Source organism: Vollenhovia emeryi, unplaced genomic scaffold (genome assembly GCF_000949405.1).
Source record: "Vollenhovia emeryi isolate VEMERY1.0 unplaced genomic scaffold, V.emery_V1.0 DF939155.1, whole genome shotgun sequence".
Lineage (NCBI taxonomy): Eukaryota > Metazoa > Arthropoda > Insecta > Hymenoptera > Formicidae > Vollenhovia > Vollenhovia emeryi.
Window position 1 is genome coordinate 1,222,499 of NW_011967211.1, and position 23,350 is coordinate 1,245,848.

The 23,350-nt window shown below is 43.0% G+C and overlaps 3 protein-coding genes across 6 annotated transcripts; all 3 read left to right on the forward strand.

Moving 5' to 3' along the window:
• Positions 1–288: 288 nt before the first annotated feature.
• LOC105565116 (mucin-17) lies at positions 289–13,711 on the forward strand. Of its 3 annotated transcripts, XM_012018053.1 has the most exons (16): positions 290–909; positions 1,197–1,363; positions 1,552–1,632; positions 1,717–2,886; positions 3,127–3,282; positions 3,590–3,841; positions 4,369–4,470; positions 4,666–4,770; positions 5,090–5,237; positions 5,546–7,983; positions 8,146–8,556; positions 8,667–8,876; positions 8,986–9,536; positions 9,628–9,871; positions 10,108–10,210; positions 10,422–13,711. In XM_012018053.1, the coding sequence occupies exons 2-16, from the start codon at positions 1,262–1,264 to the stop codon at positions 11,177–11,179; spliced, it is 6,831 nt and encodes a 2,276-aa protein (XP_011873443.1). In that variant the 5' UTR covers positions 290–909; positions 1,197–1,261; the 3' UTR covers positions 11,180–13,711. The 3 variants fall into 3 exon arrangements, with proteins under 3 accessions (XP_011873441.1, XP_011873442.1, XP_011873443.1); XM_012018051.1 differs by having other exon boundaries at positions 289–909; positions 1,717–3,282; XM_012018052.1 differs by lacking the exon at positions 4,666–4,770 and having other exon boundaries at positions 289–909; positions 1,717–3,282.
• Positions 13,712–15,128: 1,417 nt separating this feature from the next.
• Positions 15,129–17,629, forward strand: LOC105565117 (diphthamide biosynthesis protein 2). The gene is made up of 5 exons (XM_012018054.1): positions 15,129–15,416; positions 15,870–16,203; positions 16,279–16,760; positions 16,856–17,147; positions 17,435–17,629. Exons 1-5 carry the CDS (start codon positions 15,294–15,296, stop codon positions 17,611–17,613), a joined length of 1,410 nt encoding a protein of 469 aa, XP_011873444.1. The 5' UTR covers positions 15,129–15,293; the 3' UTR covers positions 17,614–17,629.
• Positions 17,630–18,569: 940 nt separating this feature from the next.
• On the forward strand, positions 18,570–23,085 carry LOC105565118 (sodium/hydrogen exchanger 8). Of its 2 annotated transcripts, XM_012018055.1 has the most exons (5): positions 18,570–20,124; positions 20,216–20,385; positions 20,455–20,826; positions 20,920–21,254; positions 21,950–23,085. In XM_012018055.1, the coding sequence occupies exons 1-5, from the start codon at positions 18,813–18,815 to the stop codon at positions 21,972–21,974; spliced, it is 2,214 nt and encodes a 737-aa protein (XP_011873445.1). In that variant the 5' UTR covers positions 18,570–18,812; the 3' UTR covers positions 21,975–23,085. The 2 variants fall into 2 exon arrangements, with proteins under 2 accessions (XP_011873445.1, XP_011873446.1); XM_012018056.1 differs by having other exon boundaries at positions 20,920–23,085.
• Positions 23,086–23,350: the final 265 nt, after the last annotated feature.

Below are 23,350 nucleotides of genomic sequence, written 5' to 3' on the forward strand. Positions count from 1 at the left end.
CGCCGGCAGCCGCCGGTCCCCCGGGGCTCGCCGCGCGCTCCACGGCTTCGCCACCGTCCCGGAGCGCGGCGACGCGTTACATCCGTCCCCCCCGGGTCTCCCTCGCGTACTCCCCCCCCCCTCTCCTCGCCCCGAGATCCCCGTAGCGAGGACCCATGTGATCCGCGGGCGCGAGATACGCGAAGGGAGCTAGATCCACGCGCGAACGCGATGGCTAATCGCGGGTCTCCGCTTCTTCTTCTTTGCAGCACGAGAACCACCAGCGGAACCCGCGCCCGTAGGGAGCCTCGCGTGCGCAGCGACCCCAGGAGCACCCTCGTCGAGAGACAACGACCGCCCCGACGGACGTGCCGCGAGCAGAGGCGTAATGTTGTGACACCACTCACGACACCCGACAAGTATTCAAGAATGTCTGCGAGCTACTTCCTGGACCTGGGATAGCGTGTAAACACGAGAGAACCGTTGCTCGCAGCGCACGACTCGCCGTTCCCCCGCGTGTATCCCGAGCGTGTTGTCATGGACGTGGCGTCGCCGCGTTTATAAATGGATAAAATCCCGCGGCAGACGCGCCTTAAGTATAAGTCGGGATATACCTACGATGCGATTGCGCAGCTGTTTTTTAATGGGTAAGGTAGTTCGCGAGGGGACTACTCTCTGTACGCCGCGACGCGATGCCTCTAACGGCTCTAACGGCCACGAATGGTTAGCGCTGCCACGCGAGCTTTAAAGGCGCGACGTTAACGATACGCGTGGAGACACGCGCCCCGAGGAATCGGCACTGGTGCCCCGCCTCAGCTTCGCGAGGAACACGAAATTGTATGCATGACAGGAACGGGAGACGTTGGCCGCAGACGTGTTGAGTGGCGCCGAAACGCAAATATCGCTCGCCGCAACTGCTAAACAATTTTGGTAACTATGCTTGCGTATCGATAATATAAAATTTTTATTGGTATCAATTTTAAGTATCTCCAGTAGCACTTTTATCGAGACTCGTGCGTCAACTACGTGCATTGAATTATTAGTTTTATCCGTGCGGTATGTGCCGGTTTCGACGAGGACGAAAAATTTCCTCGTGCAAGTCAAGATCTGATCACTGACGGTCACAATCGTTTGTCAAGCTTACACGCTACAATTGTAAAGTTGTGAGTCTCTGGACCTGTGAGACGAGTGCAATTTTGTGTATTTTGTGTTGATAGGAAAGAACAAAATAAGCTGAAACGGTGGCTAGACGCTGCCCATAGTAAGGAGGGGCTGCGTGGGTATGCAGCAGCCTCAGTCACGCCCTCTTCTTGGGGACTCAGTATCCTCTACAACTTCCCCGAATGCGCGTAATAATCCAGTTACCGTTTTGACCCCACAACAAGTAAGATTCCGCAGAAACACATATATTTATTACTGTCGATGCTCCTACACGCGTACCTTTTCCAAGTGTCTCGTTTCAAGTTGAAATCTACATAGCTTTCTTTACATAAAGTGCAGAAAATAGAAAAAAATGTATAAATTGAAACGAAAAGATGGTGTGTAGAAAAGAGCCTTTGTTTGTGATTGTAGTTGCAGCAATTACAACAGTTACAAGCCCAGAATAGCAGTGGCCAGTCGCTAACGTTCGCTTTGCAACAGACATCAAACAATGTAAGCTGGTTTTTGTTGACGAGTACATTCTGTCGAATATTATTTTGAAGAGCGATGCCGTTCTAACGCCGCTTGTTCTTACAGCCACAAGAGCCAGGAAATGGGTCGGCAACTGGAAATCACATAGTCTACGTAAATCAGTTGAACCAATTGAATCAGAGTACTATAAACCCCTCGGGGACTGGTATGGGCCTACCCCCGGCCACCCCCACTTTTGGGGTGGGCCTTAATATGGGATTGCCACTATCACTTCTAAATACCAGTCTTACATCTCTCACATCCAATGTTATCACCACATCGAATCCTCTGCTGAATTTGGGCTTGCCGAGTATAAGCACAGGGCTAACCACGATTAATCCTAACCTGAATCACCTGAATGCTATCAATTCCAATCTAACGTCCAACATTGGTTCAAACAACATCAACAGCAGTTTGTCCAATTTGGGACAAGATTTGAATAGCATTAACGCGGGGGTTAACACCGGGATAAACAGGCTCAGTACGATAAATTCTACGAATATTAATTCTGGGCTGTCTGGAGTAAGCGCTGGACTGACCGGGCCAAATTTGACGAGTCTAAACTCATCGAGCGTGAATCAGAATCTTACTACGCTGAATACCAACTTGACCGTCGCGAATTCCGGCGTGTCCGGTTTATCGGTTAATCCGAATACGAATTTGGCTACCGCTAGCATAAATTCTGGTGTGAATCAAGGTCTTAATCGATCTGCAAATGCCCTGGCCGCAACTGGTTTGACGCCAACTAGTTTGAATTCCAGCAGTGCACAGTTTCCATTCCAAACGATACAGAGCATTCAGAATATCGCACCACACATCGTCGCATCGTCTAATATAGCACATGTACCAAACTCTGCTATATCGCAACATCCTAATTCGAACATCTCACAAATCTCTAACTCCGGAACTCTGAGTTCCAGTTCCAGCATATTCACGAGCACTCCGAGCGAATCGATTCATGCAACCACTGCAAATGTGAATCACGCTTCGAACGTGAATCTCACTACGAACATACCGCACCTTGGTACAATGCACTCTAATTTATCAAATATATCGACGTCAAATGTGCAACATATATCCGCGCCCAATGAACCGACCATGTCATTGAGTCATGTTTCTTCTTTAAGTTCCTCCCAGTCGACTGGATTTCAACCACAGCGACAGTATTCACAGGGGATAAGCCCCGGGTTAAGTGCGTCAGTAGCATTGACAGGCACAACACAACCGTCGAATGTGGTCAGTACTATGAATACTGTTAAGTCTATGCAAAATATCCAAGGTCAGAACATTAGTTCGCCGGGCAGTCCGTTTTCAATACCCTTGAAAAGTCCAGCGTCTAATATAGCACCGCCTACGCCGAGTCCTAGCCCTAATCGAGTTATACTTAGAAGTCCGGCTTCGAACTCGATACAGTCCAATCGGAATAGTCCAAGCCCGGTCAGCACGTCGACTTCGAACAGTAACTTTAACATGCAGATGCAAAGCCCCATGCAGAGCCCGATGAGTGTTAGCCAAATACAGAGCCCTGTACTTAGCCCGTATCCCCCTGCAAAAAGCCCTCATCTATTAAGCGGGAATAGTTCTCTCAACAATAGAAGCCCAGCACCTGGCGGTAGCCCTGGTCCACCTGTGGTAAGAATACTTGTCAATTCTACTCCAAAATTGTTTATCGAAATTTCCTTTGCACTTTTATTCCAAGACATATTTTAGAGTGATTTTGTCAGAATATCTATTTGTGTTTCCTATTTTTTCTTCCATATTTCAATTTTATTCTTTTATTTAAGGATATCGTTTAGTTTAACATATTATACCTCTTTGAACGTTGATAATATTTTTATCTACCTATTTTACTTACATTTGTTAAAAAAGAGGATGCGCCTTTAACGATAACAAGATTGAATTTATCCCAGTACATTCTTTTATCTTTCACGTGTTCCAGGTTAGGCCTAATACACCCATATTGCAGCAAGGAATGCAGGTGTTACAAATAATTCATGGTACACCACAGGGTTATCAATCTACCCCAACCCAGCTGGTGACCAGGACCCAATTATTTGGAAATCAACAGATACAAATAGCGGCGAATAAGCCCACCAAACAACCGCCGCAAATTTTGCCGAAACCACCAAATCAGCAGACTAATACGTCTCAACAAAAGTCGCAGAGAGTTACCACTACAATTACAAATCAGGTATGGCCTTGTTTTTAATCTTATTTTTACGCGATATATAGAATGCATTATTCATACGATTGTTTAAATTATTTGTATCTTATCACTTAATTAAATAGGTGAATTGGATGTCAGTCGTGTAATAATGTTATATTTAACATAGCATTCAGCTATAATTTAGTTTTAATCTTAATTTTATCAAATTATTCTTCCTTTGTAATCTTTAAGACTGTTACACACACACACACACACGCGCGCACGCATAATCTAATATTATATCTAATATAAATATTTAAAAATAAAATATAAAACTAGTTCAAGGTGCAATAAAATTAAAATCAAAGGAAATAAAATTTTACTTATACTGCTATTTTATTTACTGTAGAAACATGTATTTAATTGCATCAAGGAAAAAGTAATGAAAACAATCATGACTCGTTAGTTTTTGAACAACGGTAATGCTAACGAGTTACTTTTGTAAAGTAACTTTCTCAATCCTGTGTATATACATGCGATATAATATTTTATATTAAATTTTTGCTTTATAGGTAACGCAGCAGAGTCAGCCGCAAATTGTTCTCGCTGGGCCACAACCAAGTCCAACTACAGCAACAATGATCCCAACAGCGCAGGGGTTACTACTGAATCAGGTATATTATTACATCTCTGTTTGTGTCTCTCTATTATGTATGTCATCTGCATAATCATTATGTAATTGGCTAAAACCGTATACATCAGAGATACTTTGATATGCTTTATATTCATTACAACTGCTTATATGCATCCTTCTATTGTCACCGAATGTTGCTTCTATGCTTCATATATTTGTCACATTTGATACATAGGTATTGCCCTCTACTGGACCTGTCATTGTACAGCAGCAGCCAGGAGGCGTTCAACTCATACTAAGGACGCCAGCAGGCGCGCAGCAACAAACGCATACTGCACAGGTGATGGTTTCATCCATTCATTCATGTCTTCACATTCACATTCATAATCATTGCTTATTAAATTTTCGTAAAGTACTTTCATGTTTAATTTACATTTGTTTTTACCTTAATAATTAAGTGAATTTTGTCTTATTTTTTGCAAAAGGTAGTTTTATTATAAAAATATTGTATATATATTTGAAAGTAGATAATACATACAGTGTGTATCTATAGTGCTATAATTTTTATGCAAGTAGCTCGAATATTTGCATACAAATTATAGCATGATAAAAGTGCAATAAAGTAAGAAATGAATTAAATAATTAATTTCCAATTATAGTTGACAACACAGCAACAATTGGTGAGGGTTGTCACAGCACAAGGTATGCAGCTGCAGGGGATTGCGCCCACATTCTTTGCCGTACCCAATGGATTTCCTCCAGCTGCTTCTCCAGTAATAAGGCATACTCCATCTAGTCCTGCACCATGTAAGTTACATAGCAATATTTTAACAAAATGAATTGTAATATCACACACACAATTGATGCATATATAGATTGAGTTAACAGAAATGAAACACTAAATATTTATCTCGGTTTGAAAATATAAAAAATATTATGGAACACAATTTAAATTAAAGAAACGTAGATTTATTTTATTTGAATTAAATGTTTAGAAATACACATAGAATTTTCTAAATCATTTTCTACATATCTTTTGTCGTGTCTTTACAACATCAATCTGTGTGCATCATGAGATTGATATTAATTTCTTTCGATATTTTTTAATTCAATAGCTAACTCAGGAACTAGCAATCCCATCGTCATTCAGAATGCTATGGTACAAAGTCCTCAGTCGCAAATCTCCCAAGTCACATCTGGTAACACTACTACTGGCAATGCTTCGTGCCCGCAACCTGTCTCGGAACAAAGTCTACTGCCGCCTCCTAAGAAAAAGGCGAAAAAGAAGAAGAAAGCCAAACGGAAAGATGATGTACCGAAGTTAGATCTCGCCCGTATCATAAAAATATCGGGCATCGTCGACGACGATGATATTTTTGATTCTGAGCTGACAACTGAAACCGAAGTTCCTTGCCAGACGCAACAAAGCGAAACTAATTCCGGGCAATCCTTAGGCCAACTTTCGCAAGGAACAGTTCCTGCTAGCTCTACTCTAACTCAAGTACCTGCAACGAACACAACGAACACGCAAGCTCCTGTGTCGCAACCACTCAACAATCAGCTTGTCACCCAACTCCAGATGCCCGTACAAAATACGCTAACGGGACAATTTCGTATATCAATTGGAGAAGACGGGAAACAACTTATTTTACAACATACCCCCGAACCCAATCAACCCGAATTAGATTCAGCGACTGCGCAAGCTTTGATACGATCTCTGACTCAAGGTAGCGGGCAAAATGCGCAGATTATCTCGCAGTTTTTCAATCAAACGCAAAGTACGCCACAGTCCACTCAAAGTACCCCAACCCAGCAGAGACAAAAATACGTCAAATCTCCTTTATCGACTGGAAATCAAGCTTCAACCAATACTATAAGTTCTACATGCTCGCAAAATGTCATTTGCACCACTAGTCCGCATCATAGCCAGATATGTTCAAAGCCGATTAATCAGCAGAAAAATACGATCATTCCTCACGAGACGAATACGCTACCTAATATCTGCGCTCAAAGTAACCTTGGATCTTTACAAGAGACACAAACGTCTAAGAACGTCAATGTACAAAAACGGATGCAAGGCAAAAATGTTCAATCTGCATTGTCACAAACAAGCAATAATACTCCTCTGAATGCTCCGGATGTTCTATCGACAAAGCCCTCGCCTATGTTTGGCATTCAGGGTCCTCGAATGCCTAACGTAAGTCAAACGAGTTCCAATCAACAGAATTCCAATCTTTCTCTACAAAAGTCTAGTCAGGTACGACTCATGAACGCTTGTATAACAAATATACGGCAAAATTTGGGCAAGCAGTCACAGCAGCAGCAACAGCAACACAGCGCTCATGTGCAAAAATCATTATCCGGCAGCTCGATAGCACAAAACGATCACATGTCTAAGACTAACCAGAGTCTTCAGCAAACGAGTCAAGAGACTCTCACGTTGCAGCAAGAATCGCCGTTGTTTCAACATAACCAACAGATCACTGCGCAAACCGTACAAACTCAAAACGTGCAACAAATATTTGAACAAAACTTGCAGAGCTCAAACATTCATCATAATTCCATGAATATATTGCAACAACAAAGTTCTTGCAACACTATGCAACAACACGATACTATGAACGTTTTACACTCGAGTATTCAACAAAACACGATTAACGTACTGCAACAAAATACAGCTGGCAATGTGCAGAATATAGAACAAAATTTGCAGTCGGGTATCAAGGATATAGCTCACGCGCAACAGAACGTCATGACTAGTTTGCAACAACAAAATACGTCTGCTGTTTTACACAACACGAGTGTCCAGCAAAATGTGAATGTTCAGCAACAGAAGGTAGTAACGGCAAACACCTACTCTTCCATTAATCACTTCGAGTCTCAAAACTCCGCTAACGTCGTGCAGCAAGGAATCAATACGCAACAAAGTAACCCGAATCAGAATATATTGATTACGACCACTCCTACTTCCACTGCTACCCAACAGAATGAATCTCAAAATGTCGAGTCCCAAGGTGCAAATATTTTGAATTCGGCGAACAATATACTGAAGAGCACGGCTACAATCTCGCCCGAAATTTTTAACGCGTTGAGAAACTTAAATCCTAACGAACAGCTGCTAATTGCGACGAACAATGGTCAGATGCAAGTGATCAGTCAGCAACTCTTGCAACAACTTTTAGCTGGACAGTTGAATGTAACAAATCAGCCAAATCAGAATCAAAATCCAACGCAGAAGATAGTGATTGGCGAGTCGGATGCAAACAGTCAGAACCTGCAAGGGGTTCAGATCAACACTCCAACGAGCCAGATAATCGTCAACAGTTCTGGTGGAGCGCCAACAATCCAAAATAATATTCAGAACATCGTGGTACAAGCTGCACCACCCCAGATGCCGCAGCATATACAAATTCAAAATTCCGGCTTTCCTAGTTCATTTATTGACAACCTAAATCAACAACAAATGAGGAACTTGGGCAACCCACCAAAGAAGGCGAAAATCGTGAAAAAGACAAAAGTTGCCGTCACTGCTCAAAGCATTGTAAACTCACAGGTATATAAATGCATTTCTATAACTTTCATATCTTCTATACCTTCGGCTTTTACGCCATTTTTTACTCGATATAAATTTTATTGTCGATTCTATTTAAAATATTGTACAGGATCTGCATTTTATTTACTCTTTCTGTTATTGAAAATTACTTTTATGTTTTAGACGAAGACAGTAACCGTTACCCGACCAACGATGGTTACGGCGAATATTTCCAATTTACAAAAAGTTGACAATTCTAATAAAACAAGCACGACGGTATCTCACAGTACAAATCCTACTAAGAGTGAACCGACTCAAATCATTGCCAATGGCCCTTTAATGTCGTCTTCTGCTGGCAGTCATGTATCAGTTCCCTCAAATGGTCAAATGGTACAAAGAATGGTACAAACTATTCAGCTCCCTGTTCAATTCCAGCCATCGCTGAAAAACATTCAGTCACAAATCCAAGCTTTTTCGTCTCGAAAATCTGGCACGCCGCATGATCAGGCCGCGTTGGCGAAATTGTACCAGGAGCAAGCAAAGATATTGGCCAATGGGAAAGTCGTTAGCACTACTACACAATCTGTCAATAGCGTAAGTACACTTGGAGTCTTTGGCAAAATAGAAAAGAAACGTTCAACAAGATATACGAAGTATTTGTTTAATATTTGTTACTGTAACGAAATGGTTTTTTTTCTACATAGACTGCCGAAACGACGTTCAATGTAAACGTAGTTTGCACAGTTGGGTCGAATGTACTTTCACAAAATTCATTCAAGAACCAGACATCGGCGGCGCAAACGCAAACACAAACTTCCACCGCTGTTATGCCAGTAACATCTCAAACTCCAAGTTCAACCACATCTGTAACAATGCCGAGTAGCTCGAGTAGCAGTTACATTAATAACATTACGGTACGCAAAGAATTGTTGTAAATATACGTTTACTTACAAGAATATAATGTTCGCATAGAGAAATTGCTCAATGCCATAATGTTATATTTTATACCTATGATTGTTACAGGTGCCACAAAGTGTACAAGGGCAGCAATCGAGTATATCGAGTACTGTGACACAGAGTATGCACGCCAAACAGCATAAGTTTTATCAGAATCATGGGACTCAGATATTGAATCCGTCCTCTGCGAACATTCAAATCTTCTCGCCGCCGATTACATCCGTAACAACCCCGCAGTTACAGAGCAACGCACAACAATTGACCCAAGTGCAAACGCAGCAGCAATCAGGCATACAATGTCAGCAACAATCGACGCAGTGTCAGACGGACCCACTGGACTTCAAGCCGAACATACAGACACCGAGTCCTGTGAAACAAGAACTCCCCTCCCCTATCCAAGTTCAAGTTCAAAGCGGCTCGCCTGCGAATCAAGTGACCTCGCCTAGAATGATAAGCAAAGGAACGCAGAGGATTCAGAGTCCTGTAAATACTAACGGAAATGCTATGAAGCAACTCGTGAGTCCTACCAGCAACGCCAATCCTTTGATAAGTCCGAGGCAAGGCGTAAAAAGGCGTGCGACCAGCCCGATTTGTAGGCAGTCGAACCGCAGCGAATTGTACGTATTTAAACATAAATGTCTATTGCACTTAATATCATTTTTCGACATTTATTAGTATTGAAATGTAATCGCGTCATTTTGCTTGCAGAGTGGAACAGCAACTACAAATCGATCAAAATGGTGCAACCAATCCAGATATGAATACACCATTTTCAGGCAAGCGGGATGCTTGCAAACGTTTGGTACGGTATCATTGTTTAAATGAGCAAGTACTAGGACCCAAGGATCTGACAAAAGCGGACGAAATATTTGAAGAGACAGCGAAACATCTGTTGAGCAAATTCAACTCTATGATAAACAAATACACGTATCTTCTCCTAATGGAAAGCATGGTATGATACACTTATTTAATACTTACGTACACTAAAGTAAATTTTTACTTTTAGTTGCTTATTACTTGGTCATTAATAAGAAAATGTTTAGAGTTGATACTTGAAATGTTCAAATGTTGTTTAACTTTAGATTATAGAAACCGACTTTCTAGATTTCAAATTTCCTTTCTTTATTTGACGAATTAGTTACGTGAGTGATTAACGTTGCCACTGCATTAACGTCTTTAAAATTACAGCGCGAAGTGAGGACGTCGGAATTGATGATGATTGATAGGACTTTTGTGGCTGAAGAGCAAAGTATTCTCAACAGGTTACGAGAACAACAGGCAAAAGTTGACGGTAACCGCGCATATTATCAGTTCTTTCTAAATCGATATAATTACTAACATAATTATATATATGCATTTATCTCTTTTCTTATTTCATACCTCTTGGTCCCTTTCACATTCTGAATATGTATATCTTAAATTTAAAAGACAAATTTTTTTTTTGCAAAAAATGTGTTAATTTATTTGATATAATTACCTATATATTGCAAATGAAATTACAGAAGAGGTTAAGAAGGAAGAAAAACCGTTGGTGCCAAAAGTTGAACCTGGCCTTGTGGATGAGAACAAGTCAACCTTAACAGCATCGTCGCCTTTGGTGAATGTATCTGTAAAACGCGAACTGGAGGATGATTTCCCAAACGACGAAATAGAATGCAAACCAACGTTTAAGACGGCGAGTAGTACCAGTAGTAACGATTACGACGAGTGGCTGGAGATCCAGAAAGCACTGGGTGTGTTTCCATCTACTGCAGACACTTTGAAGTGTAAAAACGGCAATAACAGTGGTGGTAGTAGTGCGTGTACTGTTACGAGATCATCGAAAATTGAAAGAACACGAGCGAACGGCGAGTGTCTTCGTACAAATGTTGCAAATACTAGTTTGCCCGGTGTCTCGAACGCGATTATGAAAGACGATTGCGAGCAGGATGTAAATACGCCCTTCGACAGGCGTTGGAGTAGTGCCACTGATCTTGAACGGGATTTGTCAGAGGATACCGACTTGGATGAATTGGCTTTGCATTCGCAGACGCAATGTCCAAGCAGTACTGCCCATGTAACGAGCAGCGATAGCGGGAACGCCGGTAACGAGCATGATGAAATCAACGCGCAAGTACAGTCCGCCATTGACAGCATCCTTAATCTTAAGCAACGTCCTACGAATACCCTATCGGGCAGCGGTAGCGGTAGTTCGTCGCAGTCCGGCGACTCGAAAGACACTGCGCTGGACCAAGCAGTCCGCAGCATCTTAGGCTCGTGACCCTCCTTTAGTAAAGTATGTTAAGAAGTGAAAGTTGATAGTTGAATCAAGCTAATTATTCATCTTAAGAGTTTAGAGCGGTTGTAAGTCGATTTTTTCATGGTTTTTGTGGATATCCTGGAAATGTCTACCTATCATGATAAACTGCGTTTTAGTATTGTCGGGCAAATTGTTTCCGATATCGGCATATCTTGAACCACACATCTATATTAACTAAATTATTTGTATAAATCATATGTGACTTTATTGTTTTATTTATACGTCATTCAGCAAGCTGGATCGCCCGTACATGTTTCACTGAGCATTTTGATTTATCAAATATTCTGTTCTACAATGGCAATAATTATTCATAATATACAAACATGTATACTTTCCAGTAGTCTAGCTGTAATAAAGCCACCGCGTAAATCTAATTCTAGCAGCTGTAAATGTGAATAGATTTAGATAGATAACTCGCTCAGATTTTTCAATATGCCACTTTGTAATGTAATTTTGTAAAAAGTAATTATTTAAAGCAACTTATTCCACTTCATCTCTAGTACTTGTAGGAGAATCTTCTTGATACTTAAAAAATTGGGTCGGTGAATATTGTACATACGTTTTTAAGGCATATTATTAATATTATTACGACTATTATTTGTATTATTGTTATTGAGATTTATTCTCAGAATTATTATTATACTATCGTCTTTATGATTAATATCATCCTTGGTATCGACACTGGACATATGAAAAAAAGCCAAGAGAAAGTAATAGCGTGATATACTGATAAGTGAAAGTATGAGAATACAGATCATGGAATGTAAATTAATACAAGGCGATCTGTTATTGGCGATACAATCAAACAGGTAATGATCTCGTATGAAAAGATGAGTGAAATTTTCTCTCACTCAAGACTTTATATTCTCAGAAATAGTTTTCCGTATAAAAGTTCTCTTGTACAAAAATTATAGGATAACAGTAATCGTCTTTGTAGATTTATTCTCCCTAAATTGATTGTTTTATCGATAACAGATCATTTTGTACAAGAAGAAAAAAGGAAATAACATTTACACATGTTATTTTGAATTTATTTCTGTGTGGGCTTACAATTAGTGTTAAAACGCAAAATCATGGAGACAAATGTTTTTAAATAATGTATAGGATTTTACGACTTTCCTTTTTTTAGCATCACATATGGATTCACGCTAGGTATGTGGGTAATCGATGCATGTGTCGGAGAGTGCATGTGTGGAAAAAGGATAATCACATAATAACCGCTGGATCAATCTGAGAATGATTCTGTAATTATTGAAATTGATCGGTATACATTCCTATGGTCAAAGCATGATTTTATTTTTAATTTTATGCAAAATATTCTACTTAAAATTGATAAGAAAGAAACAATCGCGAATTTCTTTCTTGCTTCTAATATACGCTGACGCTGACGCTGACGAGTGCAGCGATGACGAAATGATGATACCATCGCTCGCGAGATGGAAGGATTTTTATTATGTGATCTCGATCGTGTATTCTTTTTCTACATGTACGAATTTAAAACGACTCTCTGGAGACGGCGGAAACGATGCGTTTTCTGGCAAAAGCAATCCAAGACTGACGTATATACAGAAAAAAAAGCAAGCAAAACTATGTAATGTATTACAATAAGGAGTAATAATCGTTTGTACATACATAATGTTCAATTACACTCTCGACGGCAATCGCGACTTAATGAATTCCTCACGGATTTCGGAGTTCGGTACACATTCAAGTTCTTTCGATCCCAAATAAATTACCGACATTTCACGAGTATGTATGTACATGATCCTACGTCCCCGTCTGCTGATTTTGGATCGCGCGTTTCGCGGAGTTTGTAATTTATCGCGCGATCAAAACAACGAGGTGTAACGATACAACCGCTGACGAGAGTGAAGACAAATGGTACCGTGATAATATATTATAAATATAATTTAAAGAATCATCTTATTTTTCAGTCGTTTATCAGTATACCCAGGAAAAAAAATCATTATTTGTAACATAGCTATATATGTCGCAGAATTATACAATCTTGTATACAATCCAACTTGATTTCTTTTACGATGTGCTACTTGAAATTATTTTTACGTAATGTAGACGAGCAGCAGGATGGAATCGTAACGAGATTCGGCGCGAGCGTAACGTATAAAGTAGGGCTCCCCAATCTTTTTCCTCGAGAGGGCCACATTCAGATCGTTGTATTGAAACTAATGAGTTCCACTTGTTAAAATTATCAATGTCTTTATCTTTTAATTATTTTATATTATAACAGTCTGACGTGGCGACCAGCAGCGGCGACGGAACCGTGAAACCAAAAACGCAATATATATATATTATTTTATTTTATAAATTTCACGGGGGTCACAGATTGGGGATCTCTAGTCTGAGATGTGCGCGAACGAGGGTGATCGGGTGATGAGTCCTGTGCGTTTTGTATCTTGCAGAAGGAAGACGTTACGGGAATTGTACATTGCGTGAAATTTTTCTAAGCCGATAAAAAGTTCCGTGCACCATGTACTTAAATATGTCCATTTTAATCTCTTCGAGCATCTATCTCTCTGTCTCTTTACTGCGCTCCGTCGTTAACCTCGGAGACTGATCTCGCTTCCGATATGAACGATTAGATGATGAACGGTGCGCGAGATCGTGAATCGAAGGCATAATTCCGACGAGAATCTACCTTTCCTTCCGGCACGAAAGAAACGGGGCAGAATTAAATGCCGCGAATTCGCATAAATCGTACAGGGATCGCGATTGGATGCAGTTGACGAAGGATAACGGAAGATTAACGAATATTACAACGATTATTTGTATTAATTTATTTATTATTATGTTGAAATACTTTTTTTTTTATGGACACGCAGATTTATACGAATACATTTATTTGACGCAATTCATTTCCCGCGTTTCATTTCCTGGCCTAGATCGCCCGCCTCGTCGCGTCTCGCCAAGGGATTACGTAACTCACGTGCCCGAGAGCGTCGCGTACAATAAAAATTATTATTACGGTATATGAATTCACATTTTGGATTACAGTTAATTGGTCACCGACATCTTGCTCGGAACTAAAGTCGTTCTCTTTCCTTTGATTATCGTAAGGGTCCTGGTTGACTCTATTTGAAAAATGATTATGTTTTATCTACAACGAAGCAGACTCGACGCTACGAAATAGACCAAGGCAATCCTTCCAAGCCGAGAACATATTTTATTCCTTCGACTGTCGCAAGATCCCGAGTATCCATTCGTTTTGGGCAAAACGTTTTCTTTTTCCTGGGGCTCGATCGCGAATCTTTTTCTCTAGCGTGAACTTGTGAAAAGCCAAAAATTTCATTAACGAATTCAATATTTGTCAATGAAAATTTTCACGAGTTCACGTTTGGGGAAAGGATTCATGATCGAGTCTCTAAGGCTCGAAGGCTCGTCTTTTTCCGTAAGGGGAGATTTTGTTGTTTCTCAAATTTTTTAAACTAGTAAAGTCTTGTACTAATTTTTTTACAAAATTGTACATTTTCATGAAATACTACTTGCAATAATTTCTTGATTTGAGAACATTGTAAGTTGTGGTACTTATTTGTAGATATTTTTACGAGAAAAAATTTAATGTTTCAACGAAGACATAAAATTTTCTACAAATTTCTACTCCAAGTCACTTTTTCGTAGTTATTTGTAGAAATTTTTTCCGCTGGAGGAAAAGTGGAAGAACTTCATTGACGAGTTTAATATTGATCTATGAACATTTTCACGACTACGCTGGAGAAGAAGATTCACGATCGAGTCCCTGACGCGGAGCACCTTCGTTTCGGCGCGAAAGAGACGTGCGAGAAATAGCAGAGATCGTATGCTCGATCCTTCCTCTTCCCCTCGTTCTTCGGGCGTACGTGCTAGTCGTAGGCCCGTGCATTTGTAAAAGGACACGATCTCCGCCTCAACGGCGTGCGAAGGAGAGGGAGGGAGAATACGCGAGCACGTGGGGGGAGAGGGAGCGAAGGAAGGTGTCAAGGTGACAAACGCGCTAAGCCGCGCAAATTCGCGCGGGGTCCGCGCGAGGACCGGCTGCAGTTGAACGCGTACGAACGATTCTCGCGCCGGCAGCCACGACATGATCTCTTCAACGGAGAGCGAAAGGAGCGAGGCGGACGTCGCCGAGGTGGCGGACGCCCGGGACGACCCGTACGACGTGGAGAGATGCGCCCGTTGGATCCGGACGAATGCCTTGAAACAGGTTCGGAAGACGCGCGCGCTTTTAGAAATGCCTCGCGCACACCGTGCAATCGTGATCCTCTTGAAGGATTCGGCATCGCGCAGCAAGTCGTTCCTGTCCGCGAGCTAGAGACGCGGCGGTAGGAGGTTGAGGTTATGTGTCGTATTTGCTGGATCTCGCTTATAAAAGACGCGTAAACCATTGCGAGAGCGCTGGGCAAAGCGAGGAGCGATGCTACGACAGTGACAACAGCGATAATCGCGTCGCTGGAGTTGCCTGCTGACTCGCAGATAAAATTAGGTTAAGTTAGGTTAGGTTAATCGTAAGCCTGTACTTTCGGGTCGTTGGTTTTGCAGTGCCGTTCTATCGCGGGGGAGGGGGGGGGGCGTTTAAAATGAAACAAATAATTCGACTCGTATTTCGATACTACGCGAGTGTCTACCCGAGGCTGTAACGCTCTCTCGTACGTTGTAGGTATGCCTACAGTTTCCGGACAGCCTGCTACCGGACTCGGTAGAGGTTGCGCTGCGCTTAGAGAAGAACCTGGGGCGGAAAGTGTATATCCTAGGTGACACGACTTGCGGCAGCTGTTGCGTCGACGAGATAGCGGCGCAGCACGTTGACGCGGACGGCGTAATACACTTCGGACACGCCTGCCTCAGTCCCACCGCTCGCCTACCGGTCCTCCACGTTTTGCCGAGGAGGCGTCTGGACGCGGCGGGATTCGGCGAGGAGTTCAAGCGAGCCTTCCCGGACTGCGCGAGGAAGATCATATTTTTCTACGACGTGGCGTACGCGCACGAGATCGGTAAACGCTTAAGATATTGCTAGAGACGGGGAGAGCTGGCGACGGGGGGGCGTAATGCGCATTCTATGATTGCAGAACGTGTACATAGTACATTGAAACCTGTATATAAGCACTTAGTTTTGTCTAAATTAAATTGCACGTCGAACGTGGAATACACCGACGCGGGAGCAAGCCCGGCCTCGGTTGTCCTGGGCAGGAGTTACACCTTGGAAAACGGATATAACGTACAGGATTACGAGGGCTTCTTTCTGGGCGAGGCAGAAAAGACTCTCGCGTTATTAGCGATGAGCGTGCCTATGAGAAGGTGGCACTGCTTCGCAAACGGCAAGGTTAGTGAGTTCCAAGCATTGAACACACCTTGGTTGAAGCGAAGGAGATTTCTGATAGAGAAGCTGAGGGATGCCAGAGTTGTGGGAATCGTCGTTGCCACGTTGGGCATTCAGGAGTACTTAACGGCTATAAATAGCGTGAAGAAGATTCTCAAGCAAAAAAGCAAAAAGTCTTATCTTCTCAGCGTGGGAAAGATCAATCCCGCCAAGCTTGCAAATTTTCCAGAGGTACGTCCAGCGGGGGTTGCATATTTCACTCGAATTTTAATTTCGATCTCGTTATACAATCACTTGGACCGGTATTTGATCGATTTCACTTCCAGATTGACGCCTTCGTCGTAATAGCTTGTCCGGAGAACGAAGTATTTGACTCGAGGGACTTTTTCAAGCCTATGCTTACGGTGTACGAAGTCGAATTGGCATTTAACAACGCGCGGGAGTTCTGTCCGCAATATTTCATGGACTTTCGGCAGATACTGCCCGGCGGCACCCACTACGTCGACTTTAAGCAGTCAACGGACTCTGATGTTTCTCTCGTCACTAGCAGTATCAGAAATTGCGAGGACGACACGCTCTGTACAGACCAAATGAATGCTCTGGCGGTCCATTCCTCAGGTATACCTAATTTATTTAAATTCCAAGAAATTTGTTTTCCAAGAAACGATAAACACTGCAATCTTGAAATTCGTTTTGATATTCTTATTTTCGCTACAAGAAAGTAACTGCAAAGTAACGATTCATTATTTTTTGAGTAACTGTAACGCGTTACTTTTCAGAATTGGTAACTTGTAGCTGTAACTAGTTACATTTTTAGCGAAAAAACTAACTAGATACTTTTATAAACTTTCCCAACTCTGATAATTGGACGGCAATAATGATGGATGTAACAATTCTTTCGCTAGGTACTGTTGCTATTGGCAAAGCTGGGGCTCAATATTTGCAAGATAGATCCTGGAAGGGTGTCGAGCAGAAATTGGGTGAAGATCCTGCACAAGCAGCGGAGGCTGGTCGTGCTGGATTAGCGTGGGAGTATACGAGTGAACCTTTAAAAACGGACAAACGTAACGCACAAGCGGAATAAATATAATGTTCCTAAATGTTGAATATTTTCGTCCATTCCTTCCACCTGCGCTCTGTAAGTTCGAATCGTGGAAATCTAAACTCTTAAATATTCACCAAATGTTAGACGCGTATAATGAGGCAAGAGACAACATTGAATTTCTCCAAAAATTGTAATTCCAAGAATTTTCAAAAATCGCGAGAAAGAATTAGGATATAATTAAATAAAACTTGAATGTTTTAAAACATATCCGAAAAATGTAATGAGTGGTTCAGTTGATAATTAATAGAGCGGTGTAGATAAAAGAACTTCAATTCTTCGAATCTATACAACTTTATCTCTCATGTCTACCTATCGTTTTAATTTTATCGACGGAGCGCAACGATATACGAAAAGAATCCAGGGACATGGTGTAAGAAAAACAAGGTGTGCTCTTGCGCATCCATCTCTAATAACCAATGAGCGCATTGGGCCAAATAGGAGACATATTGATTTATTGGCCAATTGAATTAAGACCGCAATTTTTAAATAAGATACTTTTCCTTACACCATAGTTCTAATCATGGAGAATGTACAGGGTGAATCCATAGACATCTATAGACGGTGCATTAGCTACAACCATGGAGAATGTTCTCCATGGCTACAACTCTGGACAAGAGGGGTTCTGATATTCGGGGCGCGGGAGGTACTCATCTGACATCGACTCTTTCCGGTGAGATTCGGTAATATTCGATTCATATTTCCAATACGTGTGCACACGTATATACGGCGCGTTGCTTGTGTGCGAGCGTGCGCGTCGCGAGGCCGAACGGATCATCCCCACTCCAAGTTGGAGGGACGCGGCAAAGCAACACGTACGCTGCGAAAGCAACACTGATACTTTGCCATTTTCTCGATTCTCGATTTTCGCGATTTGAAGTTGAAAATTCTCGGAAATTCTTTCTGTCCGCGAGAGATTATTTTATGTAACGCAAGAAATGTCTGTACAATTATCATTGTGATGATAATCTAGGGAATTTGTTGCCATTCGTAGGGACTGACGGCTGAGTCAGCTGTGACGTGATCTTGAACACACACTCCAGCTCACTAGTCAAACGTCAGAGTTGCCTCGCGTGACTTTACCGAGCATTGGGCATCTCGCGAGAGAAAAGGGGAGAAAAAGAGAGAGGCGTGCGAGGTCGTCTTCTGCTACCTGTCGGATGATGCCACACCGTTGAGAGATGACGTCTCGAGCACGTGCCGTGCTGTCGTGCAGGTGGAGTCTCGTGGTCGGGATCCTGCTGCTGTGCGACGTGTCGCGATATGCGTCGCGCGGCGAGGACGCAGCTAACCTAAGCGGCACCAGCGGAGCCGCCGTCGCGGAGAACGGGACCGCGGCCGCGGTGACGGAGGCACCGCGCGCCGCGGCGAACGTGAGCGCGGCAGCGCCGGAGTTGGCCAGCACCGCGCGACCCGGCAACGACACGAGCCAGGTCGCCGCCGGCCGCAACGCCAGCTCGACCAGCGCGAAACCACCGACGTCCACCCGTTCCGCGAGCACGGCGCGCCCGGACGATGCCGCGAGCCACGAAACGAGCGAGAGGAGCCCCGGCTCGGCGACGTCGCCGAGCCCCGGCAACGACAAGAGAAACACGACGGACGGCGCTGCCGTGTCGCCGGGTCCGGACGCCGTCAACGCGACCAACGTGACGACGACGACCGTCGCCCCGGCGGAGCCGGTCCTCCCCGACAAGGGCTCCGCCGAGGAGGAGCACAACAGCTCCATGTCCATATTCTTTGTGCTGTGCGTCCTCGCGCTGGGCATACTGCTGATCCACCTGATGCTGCAGACCAATTTCCAGTACCTGCCCGAGTCGGTGGTGATCGTGTTCCTGGGCGCGGCGATCGGCATGATCATAAACCTCATGTCCCACCAGAACATAGCCAACTGGAGGAAGGAGGAGGCCTTCTCGCCGACCGCCTTCTTCCTCGTCCTGCTGCCGCCCATCATCTTCGAGTCCGGCTACAATCTGCACAAGGGTAACTTCTTCCAGAACATCGGCAGCATCATGGTGTTCGCCATCTTCGGGACGGCCATCTCCGCGTTCGTCATCGGCGCCGGGATATACCTGCTGGGCCTGGCGCAAGTGGCGTACAAGCTCAGCTTCGTCGAGAGCTTCGCGTTCGGCTCGCTGATATCGGCGGTGGACCCGGTCGCCACCGTCGCCATCTTCCACGCCCTGGACGTCGACCCGGTCCTCAACATGTTGGTCTTCGGGGAGTCGATTCTCAACGACGCCATCTCCATCGTGCTGACCACCTCCGTTCTCGAGTCCAACAACGCGGCGACGACCAGCGAGGCCATCATACTCGGCCTCAATCGCTTCTGCCTCATGTTCTTCGCGTCGGCGGGCATCGGCGTGGTGTTCGCTTTGATAAGCGCGCTCCTGCTCAAGCACGTTGACCTCAGGAAGAATCCCTCTCTGGAGTTCGGCATAATGCTGGTGTTCACGTACGCCCCGTACGTTTTAGCGGAGGGCATACAACTGTCGGGTAGGACGCCTGTAATAATTGCGCGGCGAATTTCTCCCTTGTACGTACAATCGCCGTTGCCGATTTGCCTCACGCCGATCCGTTGTTTCAGGAATTATGGCGATTCTGTTCAATGGCATAGTCATGTCGCACTACACACATTTCAACCTGTCGACCGTCACGCAGATTACGATGCAGCAGACAATGCGAACGTTGGCCTTCATCGCCGAGACCTGTGTCTTCGCGTACTTGGGACTAGCGTTGTTTAGCTTTAGACATAGGGTAAGTGTGATCGTGCGATACGCCGTGTACAAGTGAGTCCTTCTCGATTAACTCTTTCTCTTTCGGTAGTTCGAGCCGGCGTTAGTCGTCTGGTCCGTGATCTTGTGCCTGATTGGAAGAGCCGCCAACATCTTCCCGTTGGCCCTGCTCGTCAATCGTTTCCGCGAGCATCAAATCACGAGGAAGATGATGTTCATCATGTGGTTCAGCGGCCTGCGCGGCGCCATATCGTACGCGTTGTCGCTTCACTTGGACTTCAGTGATGAAACACGTCACGTTATTATAACGACGACGCTCATCATCGTACTATTCACGACCTTGATATTCGGCGGGTCCACGATGCCTCTGTTGAAATTCCTGAGGGCCGAGAAGAAGCAGAAGAGCAACAGCAGGAGGAAGAAGAAGGACAAGGAAGTTACCTTGAGCAAAACGAGAGAATGGGTAAATTTAAAAAGATCCCGCAGTGCAGATAATCAACGCGCAAAATCTTTATACGCATACAGACGGGTATATGGCATTGGTTTTTTTCCGTAGGGACAAACTATAGATTCCGAGCACTTGTCGGAACTCACGGAGGAGGAGATGGAAGTGTCCTTCTTGCAATCGCGCATTCGTGGTTTCGCAAGGTGGGACCTGAAATTCTTCATTCCGTTCTTCACGAGGCGATTCACGCAGCAGGAGTTGAAGGACTGCAAGTCGCAGATGACGGATTTGACGAATCAATGGTACCAAGCTATCAGAATCAGTCCAATAGAATCGGACGACGAGGCGACCACGGCATCGACCGCACAATTAAATCTGAATGTCACTGGGACAGTTAAGGAGCAACCGCCGCATGGGAAAGAGAAGAACGGACGTCCTAGACACGGGTCTATATTAAGTATTTAATTTATTTTGTGTACGCGTGCGCGTGTGTGTGTGTGTGATGTCTTTAAGTGTGCTGAACTACGTGCTTTCAAACGATATTGCCTATCAATGGGTGTGTATATATATACATAACTATTTATTAACGTTAGTGAAATCTATAATAACAGTACAGATCTTTTCACAAGAATAAGAACTTTTTGTTTTACCAAAGCTGCAAACGTTGTCCGCTGAGGAAGAGCTCTTAGAATTCTCTCTGTTTAAAGGTAGTACAAGGATTTCTCTTTGACGCTTGTTGCTTGATACTAACTTGTATACGTTTTATTAGAAGCACCAAGTACGTGGAATGTGGAATATATTTTCATATAACTCTCTAATCGTTTCATGGCTTGTGAACAACCACATGGAACGAGAAAATGGGTAGGAGAGTAATGCTGGTTGCACAGCGAGTTCTATACAGCCATAGTGACATTTGTCCAAGATTTAATTGTCTCTGGTACACCATGTTTTCTCGTAATTTATTTGCCTAATACACGTATCTGTACAATTGTAAACATTATTACATCATTGCTTATATAGTGAACAGCAGTGTATTGTTCAATATGCTTGCTTTATTCGAAGCAGCTTGGCAACGGTGATGGGCAGTAAAATGATTTCAGCAAGATCTTAAGATATTAACAGAAATACTATTGATTTGCAGAGCTGAGGAGGATTGGTCTGATTAAAGTCCAACTTATTCCCACAAATGTATTTTTCCCCTGCGGATTATGTTAATCTCTTATTCCACATTACGTATAATTCTTTAATCGCGCGACGCTTGTTGAATCGATCAAGATTATTTATACGATCTGATACTTTTATTAATATTAGAAGTGTGTATAAATAGAATTTTATTTATGGTACTCTTGTTATGTATATTTGTAATTATTCTAAAAGTTAAATTGTACGAAAGTAACACTGTAATAATCAGGAAACAACGAAGTCTGTCACAACAATGTGCACAATGATAGTGTAATATACATTTTATCATTTAGTATAATTTTATTCAACTGTGCGATAGCCATTGTTTTATATGTAACAAGTAACAAATTATTAGAACGAACTTGCCGACGATTAAATTATTAAGTTGACCGAAATAACATGTAATAGTCTTTCGACTAAGATGATCTATAACAGTCTCGTCGTTATTTCTCTCACAAAATTCTAATACTTGTAAAAAAATGTTACCTACATTATTACATCTCAGTATTAATGAAACTTGATTAGACATTTGGTCTCGCTATGTTTGTACAGCGTTGAAGATATTTTGACTTGAACAAACGGAAAATGTGAAGGGTTGAAGCTTCGAGGATCCGTTTCCTAGTTAATATCCGCGACGGTGTCGTTGCGAAAAGGAAATATATGTATACCGTCATGCGAGTAGTTACGAACACGTGTCGTATCATATCATTCGTGGGAGGTACTGCTGTTATCTTGCTTCCTTAAGGCCGAGCGTTAACCCAACGCGTAAACTCCGTAGCTAGAAGTCAGCTGGCGCAAAGATAAGCGAGCACGTTCTAGTCTGCAATAAGAGTCGAGTGAATTACAAATATTCGACAGGCGACACGAGTTCAGCCTAGCAACTGACGGTGTACAAGCGGAAAGGCGCGTCACGGAACGGAGTCGCGAGGCGAATTGTTGTTGAAGTATTCTCTTCGTCCAGTATCTGAAATACGCATACATAGGATAAACGTGAACATATTGTACATTATACTTTGTATGACCGTAGTCACACATCCAGGGACAATAAAGGTGATATAATTTGTGATATATATAAATAAACTCACAAATAAGCGACTCCAGCTGTTTTCTACTATCAAACGGCGGACGGCGGGTGAAAGAGAAGACCATTTATTTTGTTGCGAATTTATTTCTCATTATTATATATCGATCTCTCTCAGGTGGGGGTGGGGGATACATGGTTGTCTGTTTTATTTTTTATTCTTTGCGGCAGGGCACATAACGGAGGCAGCGTCTAAACATCAAATCCATTTATTCGTTCGATTCGTTACGGCTATTTTTTCTTATTATGCTCTAGAGTTCTTAATGCTTCCGCACGGTC

Bases quoted from the DNA above. Each gene is read 5' to 3' on its own strand.
- LOC105565116 (XM_012018051.1), top strand. From the start codon at position 1,262: ATGCAGCAGCCTCAGTCACGCCCTCTTCTTGGGGACTCAGTATCCTCT. The intron at 8,557-8,666 runs GTAAGTACACTT...TTTTCTACATAG, and splicing joins CTACACAATCTGTCAATAGC to ACTGCCGAAACGACGTTCAA. The intron at 9,537-9,627 runs GTACGTATTTAA...TTTTGCTTGCAG, and splicing joins CAGTCGAACCGCAGCGAATT to AGTGGAACAGCAACTACAAA.
- LOC105565118 (XM_012018055.1), top strand. From the start codon at position 18,813: ATGACGTCTCGAGCACGTGCCGTGCTGTCGTGCAGGTGGAGTCTCGTG. The intron at 20,125-20,215 runs GTAGGACGCCTG...CCGTTGTTTCAG, and splicing joins GGAGGGCATACAACTGTCGG to GAATTATGGCGATTCTGTTC. The intron at 20,827-20,919 runs GTAAATTTAAAA...TTTTTTCCGTAG, and splicing joins TGAGCAAAACGAGAGAATGG to GGACAAACTATAGATTCCGA.
- LOC105565117 (XM_012018054.1), top strand. From the start codon at position 15,294: ATGATCTCTTCAACGGAGAGCGAAAGGAGCGAGGCGGACGTCGCCGAG. The intron at 15,417-15,869 runs GTTCGGAAGACG...CGTACGTTGTAG, and splicing joins GGACGAATGCCTTGAAACAG to GTATGCCTACAGTTTCCGGA. The intron at 16,204-16,278 runs GTAAACGCTTAA...CTATGATTGCAG, and splicing joins GGCGTACGCGCACGAGATCG to AACGTGTACATAGTACATTG.